Genomic DNA, 18,930 nt, shown 5'->3' on the forward strand with positions numbered 1-18,930 from the left:
CTTTAATCACACAGTTGGGGTCCTAATGCAGAGCTAAGACTGGGTAATGCTTCCTGTTTCCTTCATCTCACTGGTGGCAGAGCACCTAGAATGGTTTTTTTCAATTTTTAATGGAATTTGTGGCAGTCCGTTAATATGGATTTTTTTTCTCCTAAAATCAAGTGAGAAGGCAGGTGATGCTTTGGTCTTCTCCAGCATGAGACAGAGCTTGGGAACAAAGCTGCTGCTAAATCTGCTTTCTGCTATTACTGAATTCAGCAGATACAGGTGCAGCTCTTGGGTAAAATGTTGCATTCTAAAGCAAGATGTGTTCAGACCTGTTTGGAGAATTTCCTGGGAGCTGTGTAAGCTTGGATGTGCTGAAGTGTGAAAGTGCTGTTGATTCTATTATCACAGAATGAAATGCGTGTTAGGGGTGATTTACTTGGGTATTTTCTCATGTTTCATACATTGCTTTATGAAACCCAGGTGAGTAGATACATTATTTTTCCTTTAGTTTCTGCAGAAAAAGACATTCATTTTCAACTCTGGTTTTCTTTACAGCAATGCTTGTCACCTGTTTCAGATTCTGCGTGGTGCTGGGCTTGGCTTTGGTGAACCTGGTGAAGCCTGCTGAGCTCAGTCATCTCCTCCCAAAAGCTTGAAGAGGGCTGCCTTCCAGTACTCCTCCTTTCACAACGTCCTAGCACCTGACAGGAGTGCAGAAGCTGCTGGTACCAGCAGGCAAAATTGTCCTGCCATACTTAGGTGCAGCTGCCAGTGATGCATTTCCTTATCTAGAGTTTTCTGATCAAAAAGGAAAAGCTGTAGCCAGGCTGGGCTGAAGCTGCCCCAGGCAGGGTTGCTCACATTCAGCCTGTGTGTGGTTTATGTTATCCCTGTCTTCTGTCTTTGTGCTTTCTGCTCCCAAGCTTGCTGCTGGGCTCGGAGCTCCAGGGCTGGTTCCTGCAGAGGGTGAGCGTGCTGCTGGTGATGGCCATGGAGGAGGAGGGCCAGGATGTGATCCCTGGAGAGGCTGAGGGTGGTTCTGGTGATCAGGAGGATCACTCTGGTGATCCTGTTGGAGGAGGAGGGTGGTTGTGGTGATCCTTGTGGAGCAGGAGAGCTGTTCTGGGGATTCCTCCAGAGGATGAGAGCTGTTCTGGGGCTCCTCATGGAGCAGGAGGGTCGCTGTGGCGCTGTTAGCAGGAGTTTGGGCATCTGCTCCGTGTTCGTAAGGATGACGCGTCAGAACACTGTGATTCACCTGCCGTGGCTGGATCGAGGCAGCAGAGCTGCCCAAGGCAGCGGCTCTCTGGTGATGAGGCGTCGCCTGTCCCGGTGTGACACAGGCTCCTGTCCCTGTGTGACAATGTGACACAGACTCCTGTCCCGGTGTGACACAGACTCCTGTCCCTGTGTCCCGGTGTGACACAGGCTCCTGTCCCGGTGTGACAATGTGACACGGGCTCCTGTCCCGGTGTGACACAGACTCTGTCCCGGTGTGACAGTGTGACAGAGGCTCCTGTCCCGGTGTGACACAGGCTCCTGTCCCTGTGTGACAGTGTGACACGGGCTCCTGTCCTGGTGTGACACAGACTCCTGTCCCGGTGTGACAGTGTGACACGGGCTCCTGTCCCGGTGTCACACAGGCTCCTGTCCTGCTGTCTGTCCCCGGCGTGTGTCAGCGCCTGGCTCCCGCCGCCATGGCCGCAGCCGCGCGCTGGGGCCCCCTGCTGGGCACACGTGTCAGTGCACTTTGTTACGAAATGATGTCACGGGCTTCGGCCCATGACGCCAGCGTGACGTCAGCCCCGCCCCAGCCAATCAGCGCGGGGAAGGTTGGGATGATGACGTAAACTGCCCTAGCAACAGTCGGCGCGGCGCCGCCCAATCAGAAAATAGCTGTGGGCGGCCGTGAGCCAATGGGAGGCGGCGGAGGAGGACGGCGGCAGGAGGCAGGTCCCCTCGGGCTCCCTCCGATAAGATGGCGGCGGCGCTGGCGATGGCGGCGGCCGTGGCTTTGTCTGCGCCCAGCGCCTGAGCGCGGCCCCGGCCCGGGCGGCCGCTCCGCTCCGAGCAGCGGCGGCGGAGTCATGACCGCAGAGCCCGTGAGGTACGGCCGGGCCGGGCGGCTCGGCGGCGAAAAATGGCCCCGGGGGCGGCCCCCGCCCCACGTGCGAGCGCGGCGGGAGCTCCGCCGAGCCCCCGCCCTCGCCGCGCCGCTCCGGCCGCCTGACGCGGAACGGCGGCCACCGACGGACGCCCGGGAAGTCGGGCTGGGAGACGCGCCGTGTCAAAGCGTTAATAAAGAGTTGTCTTTGTGCGCTTTCGGTTTTGTGCGAATGCCCGCGGTGCATCCGCCGCAAGCAAGCCGCGTGCCCCGGGCGCTGCCCGGCCCTGAGGGGCTTCCCTTCAGCCTCACGCTCGTGTCTGCGTCTGCAGCAAACCTCAGCGATAGAGAACTGCGTCTGCAGTGCTCCTCACCCTGGCTTTAGCGCTGAGCCTTGCGTAAAGTTTTTTTCTGGGGTCGTTTATGTGTGTCTCCACCTCCCGCCTTATTTTGAGTAGTTCATAAAAACTGTGTCATTTTAGACAAAAGTTAGAGGGATAGTGGTTTATTCCTCCTCTTTTGCATTGCTTGGTTTTGAAGCCTTGACGTTTCCAATTAGGAATCTAGAAGAAAGAGGTTTTTGATGATTATCATCACTGTTGATGTTGCTCACATGCTGATGTAGGTCATGAGCGTTGCAAATACACATTATTTGGTGCATTACTTCCCAGCAGTTAGCAGTTTCTTCTGCATGTGTTTTTTTCCTTATTTTGTAAGACAGAGATGGTCCATCTCTCATTCTTTCTCCTTCTCACTCCCACTTTCTCCCCTCTTCGTTCTTGAAGGGCTTTGACAGTTTAAACAACTTCTTTTGTTGGAGTGTTTGTTTTGTTGTGTAGACTGAAGTGCTAATTAAGGGGCTTTCTCCTTTTTCTTCTCCAGCCCTTGAAATCAAGCACAGAGTTTTATTTTTGTAGAACAAAAAGCTCTGAGTTTGCAGTCACCATTGGTATTTTATATTCTGAAAAACGCTCTTTCATTTGGACCACTTTGCTTTTTGTTTTATTGTGATTGTCATATTTTGTTCCCTGTTGTCCATAGTCTTGTTTGGTTTCTTGTGAACCACTTGTTCCCGGTCTGTAATATGCAGGGTTTCTACTTAACCCTTTCCATATTGCTGTGTTGTTATTAGTGCCACAATTAGTGTTACTGGCAAGGGGCTGCTTTGGAGGAAGAGGATACAGAAGCTCACACATTTTCCATGTAATTCTTAGATTACCTGCAGAGAGGATGGGATTATTTCAGATTATTGGTGATTTTGCAGATCAAAAAGCATGGACAGAGTAGATCTGAGATGGTGTGCAGTCTTCGGGTGGGATGTGCCCACAGAGGGAGCAGCCCTGTGACCAACTGCTTTTAAGTAGATTGGCGTAACAATTTTTTGATGCTCCAAACTTTCCTTCTGTTCATGAGCTCGGTTCTCATTCAGTTTAAATGTTTGTTACAATTCCCATCCCGTGCAGAGCTCATCTGGAGCAGTTTGTAGCTCACAGGATCTGTGCCAGGAGCTGGACATGGCACTGGACATTGCATGGCCTTTGCCTTGTTGTCCTGTCCAGTTCTTCTTAAAATTGGAGGTGGAGAGAAGGAAATGAAGAAGAAAAACACACCCTGTCTTCCTCTTCTGTTCCCATTTCCCACAAGTGCTGCTGGCTGTCAGCTGCCTGTGTTTGTGTCACTTCACCCTCTGCTCTCTGCAGTTTGTCCATGTCACAGGTGTGCAGAAATAAAGGACTGGGGGATTGCGCTTACACTTCCTGGGAAGATGTGCAAAAAACTGAATTTGGATGGAAAAACTATTCCCAGCACTGGTGGAAGATTCATTTACAGTGTTTCAGAGGAAAATCATCAATCCATACTAGTCTGCTCCCAGAGAGGTTTTAAACTTTTGTTACAAGAATACTTTTATTTCATGCTAAGATCCTAGGAGTCTTCCATGTTCCAAATGAGAAAATTAGAATTATGAAAACTGGACTGACCTCCTAAGAAGCTTTTTTCAAGTGCTGCCTCTGTAAATAATTATAAAGATGCTTCAATAATTTTTGCCCCCAAAACATCATTTTTTTTCCTTATCCTTTCCTTTTCAAGGGGAGGAATCTTTGTCCTAGTGACCTAGCATGTCCCTTCCAGTTCATACCTTGTACAACATAAGCACAGCAATAGGACAGGAAAATAAGTTTTGAATTTCTCTCACTTGAACTATCCAGTAGTCAATGAATGTAGTTTGGGTTGCTTTTTTTTTTTTAAGTTGGCAAAATAGGCTTTGTTCTTGGTTTTGGTATTTTTTTAATCCAGACTCTTCACCTCATACTGTGATATTGGTCGCTTGGTTTTAAAGTTTTTATTAAATTGTCTGCATTTTTGAGTCAGTTGAATGTCTTTGTTCTGAGTGATATTGCAGGGTTGTTTGAGGTGTGTTACTTGATGCCACAATGATATAATTGGAAGTAAGTCAACACCAATCTTCTGTATTCCCTAAAGGGACAGAGAAAGTCCTCTGTCTTCCACACTGTTCTGGAATGGGCATAGGCAGATTCTTCAGCTCCTCCTGAAGAAGAGCAAAACTGTGTCATCCTCAGTGCCAGCTGTGCCCCAGAACCAGTGTCTGCAGCACTTAAATGAAGTTCTCTGGGAGAGGAACTTACTGCAGAGACTTTGTTATTTCTGGTTTTGTACAATACCTCTGTTAGGGCTTTGCAAACTTTGTATAGAGTCTTTATAGGGCTTAACTGAAGCATCTTAATTTTCTAGGAAACAGTTTGGTGCGTCAGAGGGGTGTGTAATACAAATTCTGCAACAGGGTCACCTTAACATTGTGGGGATTTGAAGTTCTCAGTTCTCTGTTACAGACTAACTCCTTGTACCCTCTGCTTGAAGGGTGGAAAAGAGACTTGCTTTTTATGTGCCTATACCTCACCAAAAGAAAATATCAAAGTAATGCTAAAATGTGCTGTGTTCATCATAAAAACAAATGCCTGCAGCCTGTGACCAAGTACATTTTAAACTGGATTACCAGAAGTGTCTTTTGTGAAGGGAAGACCTAAGGATAATGCTGAACCTCATGAAATCACATTTTGTATCTCTGGAGCTCAGCTTGTGCCTGCAGGTGATTTGGAGACATGAATGAGTTCAGGGACGGGTCAGTGGCAGGTTATTCCCTTGGAGTGGCAGCAGGAGAAAGAAGAAATTGTAGAAATTCAGTGGCAAATATAATGGAAGGTTTATGCTGACTTTAGAAGAGGTGTAGTGTCCTGATTTATTTACTAAAGGAGGAGCATAAAGCTTTCACAGTCTGTGATGAAATGTAGTTGTCACTCAGGGTGGGGGATGGATTGATTTGTGTTAGTTGTTTTTTATTTGGGTTTGGTTTTTTTGTTAGAAAAGGAGCGAAACCTTGAAAAATCAAGAATTTGATGACACAGGTTGCTGACCAATGTCAGCTGTAGTGCCACTGAAGCAGTTTATTTGCAAGTCCAAAAGCTGCATAGTAGTAGAAATTTCTGAGTGGGCCCAACTGTAGGTTTTAATAGCTTCAGCCTAGAAGCTTTGCTGGGCAAATGCATCTGTCATATAAAGCAAGACTGAAATATAGGGAATAAATTTGGGACTGAGATGCCTTTTTTCTTGTAAAATGAAAACCTGTGCTTGGGAGAGTTGAAGGGCCAGGCTTTGATTCTCAGCAGGGTTGGTGCTGAAGGAGATTTCTTTGGGAACCTGTGATCAGCTCCAGGGAGCAGGAGGCAAATGAAGCAAAGGCATTTTTGGAGTTAGGGGTCCCTGATACTCTTGGTTGTGGGGCCCCTTCCCTTCCCTTCCCTTCCCTTCCCTTCCCTTCCCTTCCCTTCCCTTCCCTTCCCTTCCCTTCCCTTCCCTTCCCTTCCCTTCCCGGTGTGCACTTCACATGATTTGTGTCTCATAAGGGTGAAAATGTTGTGTTTAGGTTTTCAAGTGGCAGCTTCGCTCTTTCTCAGCTTGCAGGGTATTTCACCATTGAAGTTACACTTCAGTGTGGCATTGAAACCAATCTAACAGTGAGATTGTTTGTCTTACTTTTGCCTTGTGGATTTGTGATGATGTGGCTTGTTTGGGTTTTTTTTGTTAGATTGTTTTCAATTGTTTGTCTGACTTTTGCCTTGTGGATTTGTGATGATGTGGCTTGTTTGGGTTTTTTTTAAGATCTCATTAAAGAAACAAGTTAAAAACAAAGGGATTTTTTTTCACGTCTTAGTGAATTAAGTGTGATAACTCACACCACGTGAACAGAAAGAAATTGTGTAAGCTTCCTTGAACAGAATAAAGGGTCTCTTAGTGACTTTGAACTGTTGCTTTCTCATTCCCCTTGTGTGTCTGGAGGAAGATAATTCTGTTTACTTGTCTGAACCTGTTATGCTGTATTTAAGCTTCAAAATTACTTCATCCACATCATTGAGTGTCTTCAACTGCACCAGGTATCACTTGATTAAGCCCCTGTGGACTAAAAGTCAGTTCTAAACAAAGTAAAAAAGTGAGTGTGTGTTAACAAAGCGTTAGGTGCAGAATCTCTGATGAAGTGCTGGATGCCTCCATGTCTTTTCAGCCAGAGCTTTAGTGTTCAGGTATTTTCTGATCTATCTGATCCAGTCAGTTTTCTTGTGTTGGGAGGAATTGTACCACACTGAAGTGCTTTGCTGTGAAAATAGTAAAACCCAGGCAGCTCACCCAGAAAGATTGTGGGGCCTCCAGCTGTGTCACTTGGAACCTGGCTGGACATTGTCCTGTTCCTGCCTCTGCTTGTGCTGAGGCTGGGCCAGGGGATCTGCAGAGGGCCCTGGGGTGGGGAGGAGGAGGAAGGAGAGGACTGAGTGTGACATCAGGAGTGTGCAGGGTGTGAGGGTGTGTGTCCTTGGGCAGCACAGCTGCTTCATGTCCGCACAGCCACACTGTGGGAATCCCCAGTGTAAAACCTCACTTGGTCTGGCAGAATTGGTGTATCAGTGTAAGTAAGGTCCAAAATGTGAATGTGGTCTAGGACTTAGAGTGTCATGTTGCTTGTGCATGCAGAAAACCATTGTTGAGTTAAAAAACAAATACTGGGATGAAGTGCTCTGTTTCCCCACCATTATAAAATCATATTTTACTTGTTCAAGTAATATAATGGTAGGCTGGTCTTATTTCCTGGTTTTATATTTTTTCTGACAGAAGTAGGTTTCTTAGGACATGGCAGGTAAAATGCCAAACACACCAAAAATGGTGTGTTCACTCCATTTTTTAAATTGGGAAAAGAAAATAAAACAACTCCTACTGGACATTTTTTCCTCTTTCACTCTTTCCCACAGCTTCAACCTAACGTGTGTTCAGCCACAATATTGACATGTTTTATGTGAAACAGCAGTGTTGGCTCTGCCCTTGTAGCTGAACTCTTTGAATTGGACTAATTCTACCCCTTTCCCTTCTCATCAGGAAAAACTTCTATGAAGATTAGCAGGTGACAGAATACTGGCCTGATTATATCAGATTATATGAGTCTCTCTTCTCACCATCCTAAATAAAATACTGGGAGTTTTGCTGTGGGTTGTTGGATTTCTGCTGTTCACACAGGGATACAGTCTGAAGCAGAGGATGGCAGTCTACAAACCAGCAGTTTAAAAGTACATCTGGTTTTATTTTTCTTTTAATTATTTTTCCTAAGGATTGTTTAATATTGTCTGCTTAATAGTTGTTCTGCAGTGTTTCAGTTTCAAAAATGAAAAATGACTGAGACTTAATCTGAAGCAACTGTAAACATGAATTAAAAAACTTGTGCCTTGAACTATTTGAAAAGTTTAAACATAAAAAAATCTTAGACAAGTGTTGAATTTAAGGAAGACTTATGGTTAAAAAAACCATCTTTGTCAACACTGAGATAGTTAAAAGCTGGAGAGGCTCCTGAAAGTGGCTCCTGTGCCACTTTCAGGAGCCACTGAAATGAGGGCTCCTTGTTTAGAGGAACACTTGTTTAGAGTAGTAGTTGGTAGGTGTTTGTTTAAGGAAAATGCAGCTTTCAAATGACTGTCCCAGTTATTGTCAACATCTGGAACATTCTCCACTTCCACTTTTAAAGTGTCTTAGGAAAGCAAATAGAAACTGAGTGCAAGAACGAGGTTTTCAGTGCAGTTCCAGAGGATAGTCCAATGTGTCCTGGGTTTGCTGCTGAAGTGGTCAGTGCTGCTCCTTCCACTGCTCTGGTTATGAATTTTCATCACCTCACCTGCCTTCAGAAGAAACATGATCATGTGAATGTGTGGCAAGTTGGATCCAAATGAAAACTGCTTGTTAAAATTTTATTTGTGCAAGGTGATGTGATTTGCTTTGGGGAAGCAGAGTCATCAGCTGGCACAGGGGGTGAGGTCGTGGTGGGTTCCCACTGTGTCACTGCCCCTCCTCAGCTGGGCAGGGGAGGGAGAGGACAGTGAAAAGTTCAGGTTGAGATGAGGACAGGGACATCACCCAGCAAGTGCCATCATGGGTAAAACAGATTCTGCTTGGGGAAATCAGCTTAATTTTTATTGCCAATCAAATCGGAGTACGGTAATGAGAAATAAATCCCCAATGTTAAAATATCTTCTCCCCATCCCTTCCTTTCTCCCAGGCTGAACTTTACTTTGTCTGCCTCCTCCTGGTGAGCAGTGCAGGGAGTGGGGTCCCTCCCATGGGAGATGGTTCTCCATGGACTTCTCCCATGTGGGCCCTTCCCATGGGCTGCAGCTCTTGCTGAGCTGCTCCAGCGTGGGCTTTTCCCATCCCACGGGGCTCAGGAAGGGCTGCTCCAGCAGAGGTTCCTGTGGGCTCCCAGCCTCCTTTGGGCATCACCCTGAGCAGGTGTGGGGTCCTCCTGATGCCTTGAGAGGCTCCTAGAACAGAGGCTGGACAGTGCTAAAGGAATAAATAGGGATTTATTAAAAGGCCTTCACAGGATTCACCTTGGGCAGTGCAAGAGCCCGGCTGAGGCTGCACCCAGGCTGGATGAGGGTCACAAGTTTTCACACTTAAATAAGTTTTATTTCCATGTTGGGGTTAATTGTCCAATTCCAGCTCCAGGTTATGCAGTCTCACCCTCCCAGTTTGATCTCCTCAATTCCCTGCTGTCTGCACTTTCTGGGCCTGAAGCTGCAATGGTGTCCTTGGTTCTGGGGCTGGGAAAGGATTGTTTAGTGTGGTTGAGCTGTGAGGAGAGCTTGCTAACACTTCATGAAGTTCAGAGTTATACATCAATGCAGGAAAATATGAAAGTAGAAATTTAAGGCATCACTCCATGGGCTGCAGCTGGGTCTGTGCTCTCCTGTGGGCCCCCAGGGGCTCAGGTGGATCTCTCCTCTGACCCTGGTGTTCCTTCTCCCCTGGCCTCTCCCTGCAGGGTTGTTACTGTCACACACTTGCTCCTGTGTCCCAGCTGCTGTTTTGCAGCAGGTTTTTCCCTTCCCACATACATAACCCCAGAGGCACAGCGGGCACTGCTGATGGGCTCAGCCCTGGCCAGCAGCACGTCCCTCCTGGAGCAGGCTGGTGTTGGCTCGGCTGGACATGGGGGAAGCTTTTGGCATCTCTGCACAGAAGTTTGAAACCCCTGTAGCCCCCACTACCAACACCTGGCCAAACCAACCCTGGTTCAGGTAAAAACATGCAGGGAGCAGCACTCCACAGGCACTTGAAGTGTTGTGTCTTGATTATGACACATCCTGTCTGGCTCTTTATTTATTCTCATTATTTATGGACTCATTTATGGGTAATTTGCCTACTCTGGTTGTTTTGTTAGCCCATAAGGGCCAGGCCTTTGTTGTTTGCTTTAATAGCACTTGCTCTGAATGTAGGTGAGGAATGGTACATTCCAAGGTAGCTCCCAAGGTCACAAATCAGGTTCATGGCCAAACCAATAATAGCAGGCACCTTCCCTTTCAGTCCTGTTTTAATTAGGCTGAACAGTGTTGAAATAGCTCTACAGTGCTGGGGAAGCCATTTGCTTAGAAAACTCGAGTGTGAAAACACTAATAAATAGTGTGGGGACTGTCAGTGTAGAGGAGCCTGTTTGCCTCAGTAGTGCTTCAGAGATGGTTCTACATTTTTAGGCTCCTATGTTTATTAAAAACCACACATTTATAGGTTGTGATCAATTTAATAGTGACGGGGTCTGTACTGCAAAGAATAAGCATTTTCCAGAAGCTTTAAACAAAAATAATAGATTATTATTTCTCAAGTATAAATGAATGCTATAAAATAACTTTTGTACAAAACCAGGTGAAGCGTTGCCCTAAATTAATATTTTGTAAGTGTAACACCTTTACTTAGTTTGACCTGGTATTCCTTAACAAAGGCTTATGATACAAAATGATGAATAATCAAGGGGAAAAGCAAGTTGAGAAGACTTTTTAGTATTGGTTTGTATAGAATTTTTTGGGTTGGTTGTCAGCAAGAACAGTTTGCTCTGTGAATGGTAATTTTACGTTAGTTAGGATAAGAGTTAATGAACGGTAGTAGATAATGTTCCAAGTATTAGTCACAAAGACACATGCATACTATTCTGAATTCATTCTGTATTGACAATAGTAATACTGAACTCATCTCTAGCTCCCATTTTCTTTCTAAAATGCTGTTACCAGAACAAGTTATTTATAAACTAAATGAGCACAATTCCACATGTGTGGCTTTTTTTTTGTTGTTCTTTTTACTACCAAAAATGTACTTTCTTGTGGCCTTTCTAAATGTGCTTTATTTCTTCAGACCATCTGGAATGGATATAAAATCTCTTTATATGCCTTTACTATCAAATAATTCTGAACAACTCTGATTTTTTTTTCACTTAATGCGAGTAAATTGTCATTAAATCTCCTTTCTAAAGGAGAGCACGCAAGCTGTTAAGACTGCAGTGTACCATTATCATCTCCTGTAATGTTTTCCAAGTATGCCTTCCATCCATGAGAAAAAGAGAAGGCCAAGATTAGGGAGCTGGCAGTTGTATAGCAGCATGAGTCCAGTAATTAGAGGGAAAGACTTTTGGACAGATTGAGAGAGAAATTTTAAGGTGCTCTTGAGAGTTAAAGAGCTTTGTTCTGCTCTTTCAGGCTTGCTCCAGTGATTGATGGTACATACGTAGTCTCAAAAGAAAAGTGCCCTTCACTCATGCAGAAAATCTTTTCATTGCAAAGTGCTATTTTGTTTTATTTTGAGTACCTCAGGTGATTTAAAGAAATAGCAGATGATTTATTTTTTTTTTTAAACTGATGGTTTATGCTGTTTTATGTGATTATTTCCACTGGTTGGAATAGTCACTGGCACTGATGTGAGGATGTTCACTCACAGCTCAAGAGAGCACTTGGCTGCACGTCCTTCTGATAATATGAGTTGGGTTTTTTTCAGCAATAACAAATTGAAAGTCAGAAATTAATAAATTGATGTGTTCAGAGAAACAGTAGTGATGGTAAAGGTGACTGCTCAGGTTGAGTATTGACTTGAGTATTCAAAAGTTCTTAGGACCAATAAAACAGGCACAAAAATGTAATTTCTTCTTGCTATTAGAAGACTATTTTGAAATTAATGGGGAAAAAAGCAGTGGGAAGCCTTTATCCTTCATCTGGGCTCACTTCTGCTGGGGATAGGGCAGGCCAGGAGTGGGAAAAGCATCTGGAGCAGCAGATAAGGGGTGATGAGTCAGGGCAGATCAGCTGATAAGGAGCAGAGGGAGCAAACAGCTCCCTGGCACCTTCTGAACACGGGCTGGGCACCCTGAGCCTCGCCAGGGCAGCTGGAAAAGCCTTGTTCTGGAAATTGTGGGAGTTTGGGGAGAAATAAACCGTGTGGAATGCCAGGGGTAACATGGAGGTTGTGAAATGGAACAGCCTGGGATGAAGATGTTGCTTTTTACTGTAGTGAGTAAATGTGCTCAGGACTGTTCTTGGGGTCTGAAAGTGTCTAGTGAAAGTTGGCAGGGGATTGTTCCGTATGAATTAATCATGAGCACTCTAACAAACAGATCAAGGAATGATCTGGTCCTGCATGGTTGTGTCTTGACAAAATGAACACCACACAACGTGTATGTAGATGGTAGATTTATTAAAAGTTTTGTGTCAGCCAACTTTCATATCCAGTGGACCTGTCATATTCACTGAACTGTTCACTGTCATATGCAGTGGACCTGTTTGTTTCTAAGTTTGCAGATGAAACTTTTCTGTTAGTTCCAGTGGTTTATACCCCAATTGTGACATTTTTTAAAATAAAACAAAGATTTTATTATTCTTAGTTGTCTGGCTTCTGACAAATAAAATACTAATTTTTTTGCTGTCTTCATGGCATAGCAGCATTACCACTCAGACTTTCTTGAATTTTGTCAATAATTGTATTGAATATCATTGTATATAAACAGTGAAAATACTTAAAATAGACTTCTGATGGATTTTTGTCAATAAGGCTGCACCTACTATTTCACCTAGTATTTAGAAAAATTCCATGTTTTTTATTTGCTCTGATGTACTCACGCAGAGACAAATATTTACATCTCTTGTGGATGTGTATTAATTGAGATTAAACATGAGCTTTCAGTCTTGATAAATTGCAGTGAGATGTGTAGGTAATTCTGGGTATTACTTGTATTTTCACAGTGAAAGCAAGTTGAATACATTGGTACAGAAACTCCATGACTTCTTGGCTCATTCATCAGAAGAATCTGAGGACGCAAACTCTCCTCCAGCATTATCTAAAAACAAAAGTATAGGTAAAAAGACATTTTATGTTCATTTTCAATGTGTATGTGATTCTAAAGTCAAATAACTTGATGTTGTTATTTCACTATATCACACTTCAGTGGGGTAGTTATACCAAGTCTTAATGTGATTTAAGTGGTGATAGCTTTTAAATGCACAACAGGCCTTTGATACAATATTTATTTCCGTTCTGAATCTTTCTAAAGGTGAAAAAATCTAATCTTCTGGTAATTTCTCTTCTCTGAAACATGAGATATCAGACACAGATATTTGCTGTGCTAGGAGTTCCTTGTTCACTGTTCCTGAATTTACAAATGCAGTGTCTTGGTGTTTCTGCTGTAGTAATGTTTCTGCAGTCCTTGCAGGTGTGGGACAAGTTCTGGACATCATGCTTTCATAGTAATTTGAAAAAGATTTCTACATATAATCTGGAAACATTTGAAAAGAAAATAATACTTTAAAAAAAAACAGAGTCCTACACTAGGTCAAAATTGGAAATTTTTACTTCTAAGTTAGAAATAGGTAACAAAGTCTAACCACTTAGATGACAGTGATTAAAAGTGAAATTATTTCATGTCAGTACTGAATAAAATCTGTTTCCAAATTTAACTGGTTAAATTTGTTTATTAATTTCACTTGGATTGGATACAGATGCAAAACCTTTCAATCTGTGCTGCTTAATGAGCTAAAAGTTGTGTCCATGTGGTGGAATGCAGAAGAGTGTGCTGGATGTATTAAAGTTTATTTTCAAACTCCCGTTGTCTTTAGTCATGGGCTTTCTGGTGTGTAGTTTTTATCTTTTAATGTTTTGTTTAGAGAGAGAGTCTGCTGCTTGTTGCACTCACCTCCTCATGTCAGCATCAAACTGAACTGTTAGCACAGAAAAAAGAAACTACTCATGTGGTGCTTCAGCAGAATAGTAAAATAAATTGTGATGTAAATGCATCTCAAAGTGAAATTTTTCTGAGGAGCACACTGGGAAGAAGAAATCTCCCTTTATCCTCTGTAGTTAAAACTTAGTATTTGGTTCCTTTCTGTAAAGCACAGATTGTCTTTGAAATGGATACACTTGCAAATTCATAGCAGACATATTTTAGTGTTGGTTTTGAGATCTAAAAGAACATATTAAAGTTGAAGAGTCAGGATTAAACACTTAAATATTAGGAAATGCCAGAATTTACTATGCAAATTTCCTTCCCTTCCCAATGTTCTGTGCATAACAAAAATGTCTGTAGCAACTGTACTTGCTTATTTTTTTTTAAATTCAGAGGGTGCTCATTATGAGCAGAAGTTATGGATGTGGGGCCAAATCAGATTTATTTAGTAATAGATCTTGTTTTGTTCCAGCATTTGGAGGATATGTGAACTATTGGGTAGAGTGTTGTGAGGAGGAAGATGATGATGAAGGTAGTTAAAGAAGGCTGGATGTTAGAAATCAGTTGGCTATTAGCTGATATTACTTCATACCCTAAACTTTTGTCCCTGCCACACACAGAGGTCAGTTAAAACAGGAAGCAATATTTGCTTTATAGCCTTAATAATGTTCTTTATCCCCTCTGCACTGGGGCTGGATGTCTCCCTCCATTGCAGGGCATGGCTGCCAGCAGCAGAGTCACAGAGAGCTCAGGAGAGCCTGCTCCTGTTCCAGGAGTGGAGCAGCAATCCCAGGGGAAGCTCTGCTCCCTGGCAGCCCTGGGGTGGCTGGGCAGGAGCAGCCAGGTCAGCCCTGAGCTGGGAGGGGGTGGCTGCAGCACACAGGGCACTTTGGGCACAGGGAGAAGCTGGCACTGCAGCACGTTCAGCTGCTTTTGGAAGAGCACATGTGCATCAGGCTGCCAGTGTGAGTGCAGAGTCTGTGCCCACTGGGGCTGCCAGAGCAGGGGAAGCTCTGCCAAGCTCTCTGAGCTGGTATTTTCCATGGGTTTATCACTTGGGCAAAGGTGGTCAAGAGTAGAAGGCAGGCAGTATCCAAGCTCCAGCAGAAATGTCACCCTCCTTTCACATCACAGCTTCCTCCTTCACAATAGGGAATGCCTGTAATATTCCAGAGAAGTTTCAGGTACTTAAAAAGGCCAAAAACATTGTCTGCTTCCATTTTGTATTTCCTCCTTCACATGTGGAAATGGCTGGATGATTTTCCCTGCAATTTACTCAGTTCTGCAGAGGTCAAACATCCAGCATTGAATTCTCTAATTCAATTCAGTTTTTTCAAAGTATAGAAGTAAATTGTTTGGTGTTCCCCACAACTGAAGTTTAAGGATAAAGAAGTTGCAGTGCTAGTAGTCTTCTCTTAAAAATCACAAATAATCCTGATAAGTATCCTGTAATTATACTTCCTACTCAGTAGCATCTGTTAAAATCTTGCTGTTCCTAAACTTTTGGAGCAACTTCATACAAGAATCATTCAATCACTGAAGTCCAAACTTTCCCTTCTATTTCCAAGACTGGTGGATTGGACCAGGTGCCAATAGGTTGCTGGTCTTTAGGCTTTATATTCCAAAGTTCCCAAGCTTTATAAATAGGAATTCTCATCAGAACTTGGATCAAATGGGATTTTTGTCTGTGGTTCCATGATCCCAGGTTTAGTACTTTGTTTCTTATGTCAGATGTGTGAGAGAAAATACTTGTAGTAAATTCTTAAGAGGTCAGCAAAAATGCACTAATGATATTATTTCTGCATGCAGTTGCACTTGCAGTGCCTCGGTATTTCTTCACCAACAGCAAGGCTCCCAGGGACTGAACTGAAAGGGATTTCTGAATTATTTCTGTAAAATGCATGCCACACAACGGAATGTCGTTTCTGTTCTGCACCAGTTTGTCTCTGGAAGTCACATTTATCTCTGTCCAGGCTGGTGAAACATAAACAATGCTGTGATGTGCAGTGTGAAGAATTTCTGATGTTCCTTGCATTTCAGTGGACTCCTTGAATTTCTCTCCATAGGTAAAAGTAGAGAACCTAAAGGAAGTCCAGCATCAATGGAGAACAACAAGGACGAGGTAGGAAGAAAAATGCTTTTGAGTTCTAGCTGCATGTCTAGTGCACAGTGGCTGAGTTCACTCTTGCTTTTGCAATAAATACTTCAATAATACTGTCAGAAGCACCCATTACTGTCATCCCCCTTCATCCTGTTACTCAGATAACAGTAGGTACTTAGTTGTTCTTTAGGCAAATATGCTTCCTTTTTGGAAAAAAAAATGGACACACTGGATCTATGTTAAACTCAGCAGAAATTTTTCATGTGGTGTTTTACTTCTGTTCTCCTATTGGAAACGTTCTGGTGGACAAGATCTTAACATCGTAGAGAAAACACAAGTGCCAGTGTCAGGCCTTAGTTTGCCTTTACTGCTGTAAATTCAGGTGTTTTCAACTGCCTGGATCTGTCATCTGAGTGCAGAAACAACTGAGAAAATCCGTTTTGCTCTGAAGGCAGCCAGTGCTTTCTGGCACATGAGCCACAGCAAGAGTCTGCTCTGCTGGCAGTCTGTGGCTGCAGGCTGCTGCTCCTCCTGAGTGCCAGGGCCCTCTGCAAGGGTGCCTTGGACAAGGGGGTGGTTTCTTCACACTGCAAGAGGAGCATTCCCAAACCTGTGTGAGCTGCTGACTTCTGCCCTGCAGCTCCAGGGATTCAGTTGAACTGAACTGGCATGACTGTTGAAATTGGCACTTGTAGCTACTGCTTTTCCTGCTGCTCTTTTTAAATTATTTTTTAATAAGGGCACTGGTGATTTCTGAGTTGTTTCTAGTTAATGCAAGAAACTGGTTTTTGACAGTTCCCTTGGATATAAATGTGTTGACTTTCACATTTTTTTCTTGTTTCTAGGGAAGTAGTTCTTCGGAAAGAACCAAATCCTTAGGATCATCCCGTTCCAAAAGGTTGGTTGGAAAATAAAAATGAATAAATTAGTTTTTAGGTGTGGGAAGCTACAGATGTATCAAATATTTTTGGTAAAAATCCATGAAGTTGTGGAGTGCTGGTGAAACAAATGCCTCATAGTACACTTAACATTCAAACAATTTCTCAGGATTAAAGGTTAAAATGGTAAAGCTTGGTCTTATTTTCTCTCCATCCTGACATAGTAAATTCATTCATTTTCATGGATTTAAATTGTTTGTGTGGAATTCTGTCAGCTGATCCTTTTGTTCAGTAGTCAGCTTTTTCATTTCTTTCTGCATTTCCTTCATTTTCTTGCAAGCATCTCTTCTGCCAAGATGCTTTTTGTAATTTGCTAATATCTGTGTGTTCTCCTTGTGCTGCCTGTTAAACTTGGAATGATGGATAACATTCATGAGCAGACATTCACCTGTGTTTCATTTAGACTTTTTTCCTGGAATTGTGACTTTCTTAAAGATACATCACACCTCGATTTTACAACAAAAAGATTTTATTAGTATAGACTTCTACTTCACATGGGAGGGGAGAAATCCTGTTGCAAACCAGAAAATTATCCAACAATTGTATAGTAATAACTTGGAGCATCCCAGCTCATCATGTCTTTAAGTAATTTAAAAAGAGCTTTGTTTTTCACAGTTCATATGGTGTTTTGCCTGCAAAGCTTACCTGAATTGCAGTTTGTACTGTTTGTCATAGCATGGGGTTTTTTTCTGTCTGTGCAGGAAACCTACAGTTGTAACAAAATATGTTGGGTCAGACGATGAACAAATCGCAGATGAAACTGTAAATGAAGATATTTCAAATGAGAACTCAGAGAATGATGTAGATATGCAAAGCTTGCCTAAAGGTAGGTCATGTCTTTTTTTTTTTTTTTCTTTTTTTACTTCTGAATTCAGCAAATTAGCCAAGATTATGATGCAGCATAAATAATTCACTAGAATGCACATGTATCAGTAAAATGCCTCTTGAAGGTCCTGTTGGTTCTCTGCCCACAAAAATGAGGAACCTGAGCACTTTCAGTTTGAAACCCAGCAGGTTTTAATCTGTGGGTGCACAAGGATGTGCTGGTGGCTTAATTTCAAATGCCTGCTGACATGTGTATAAAACCATCCCAGAACAGGAGCAATTATTTATTCTGTTGTTTTGCAGGAGTCTCAAGCTCTGTCATTTGGAGGTCTTATTTTACTGTTCTGTCTTTGGGGTTATTAGCAATTAGATCAACAAAAGCAAAACTAACTCTGGGGGGAAGATGCCATTATTGGATCTATTGTTAAGCACATTTTTTAGAAACAGTTAATACTGTAGGCCTGCATCCCTCTGCTCTTAGCTGCAGTGTGAGTTGGATTAATCTCCTCCATTTCTTACCTATGAAAGTTACAGAACAAAATTGCTGCTGTTCACTGTGTGAGTAGCACTATTGAGAGCAGTCACTCTAAAATTATTTTTTCAGAATATTTTATTTTCAGTGTCCTCACAACAAAAATGGGCTCTTAAATAGGAAATATGTGATTTTTTCCTGCACATAATTTTGATTAGTACTTTATTTAAATGAAAATGTCAGATTTTGAATATTGTTAAAGACAAAGCAGGTTTTATTCTACTGCTTTTTTGTGTATTTCATACTGAAATAAATGAAGATGAGGAAACTGGATAGAAGGGGGTGAAGAGAGAAGAGCAGAGTGTTTTGAGGGATTTAAGTGATGTCCTTTATTGGTAGCAAGTTCCTGTCCTGCACCCCCCAGCAGTGTGACAGTCCTGCTGTGCACGTGCCACAGCAGAGCACCAAGAGCAGAATTTGCTCCTCAGCCCATGCAGTCCTTGCCTTCTGTCCTACAGCTACAAGACAGATGTAGTTTGAAATGTGTGTGTTGATTTTGGGTTTTGTTTTTGGGGTTTTTTTTGTTTTCTTTTTCTGTGAACATCTGTGCATTCAAAACTATGTTGAGTTTTAGTCAACAGGTTGCACTTTTTTTGTTGGCTTTATTAATCAGAACTTTTGCACTTCACTTGGATGTGTAATGGTTTCCAATTTCTAAATAAAATCATTCTAGGTACAGTGGTTGTACAGCCTGAGCCAGTGCTGAATGAAGACAAAGATGATTTTAAAGGGCCTGAATTTAGAAGCAGAAATACCGTTAAAATGAAACCTGAAGCTCCCAAAAAGCGTGGAGGTAAATACAATTTAAAACATCTGTTGAAACGGGTTTAAATTGTTGCTTATGACCACATTTGGTAC

The 18,930-nt window shown here is 42.8% G+C and overlaps 1 protein-coding gene across 8 annotated transcripts in view; it reads left to right on the forward strand.

Moving 5' to 3' along the window:
- The first annotated feature begins 1,889 nt into the window (after window positions 1-1,889).
- Window positions 1,890-18,930, forward strand: part of ATRX (ATRX chromatin remodeler) — a 66,563-nt gene continuing 49,522 nt past the window's right edge. For 3 of the 8 annotated variants that reach the window (XR_005630083.1, XM_039731141.1, XM_039731142.1), the window contains exons 1-6: window positions 1,890-2,095; window positions 12,700-12,812; window positions 15,743-15,798; window positions 16,623-16,675; window positions 17,417-17,541; window positions 18,746-18,865. Coding sequence is in view for 7 of the 8 variants with exons in the window: in XM_039731141.1 (XP_039587075.1) it covers window positions 1,905-2,095; window positions 12,700-12,812; window positions 15,743-15,798; window positions 16,623-16,675; window positions 17,417-17,541; window positions 18,746-18,865 (658 nt within the window). In the remaining variant the exon portion in view is untranslated. Of the gene's footprint in view, window positions 2,096-11,819; window positions 11,971-12,004; window positions 12,135-12,699; window positions 12,813-15,742; window positions 15,799-16,622; window positions 16,676-17,416; window positions 17,542-18,745; window positions 18,866-18,930 lie in introns of those variants that run through there. The other 5 variants (XM_039731144.1, XM_039731146.1, XM_039731145.1 and 2 more) reach the window with 5 other exon arrangements.

The sequence above is a fragment of the Passer montanus genome, unplaced genomic scaffold (genome assembly GCF_014805655.1).
Source record: "Passer montanus isolate IOZ18808 unplaced genomic scaffold, ASM1480565v1 scaffold76, whole genome shotgun sequence".
Lineage (NCBI taxonomy): Eukaryota > Metazoa > Chordata > Aves > Passeriformes > Passeridae > Passer > Passer montanus.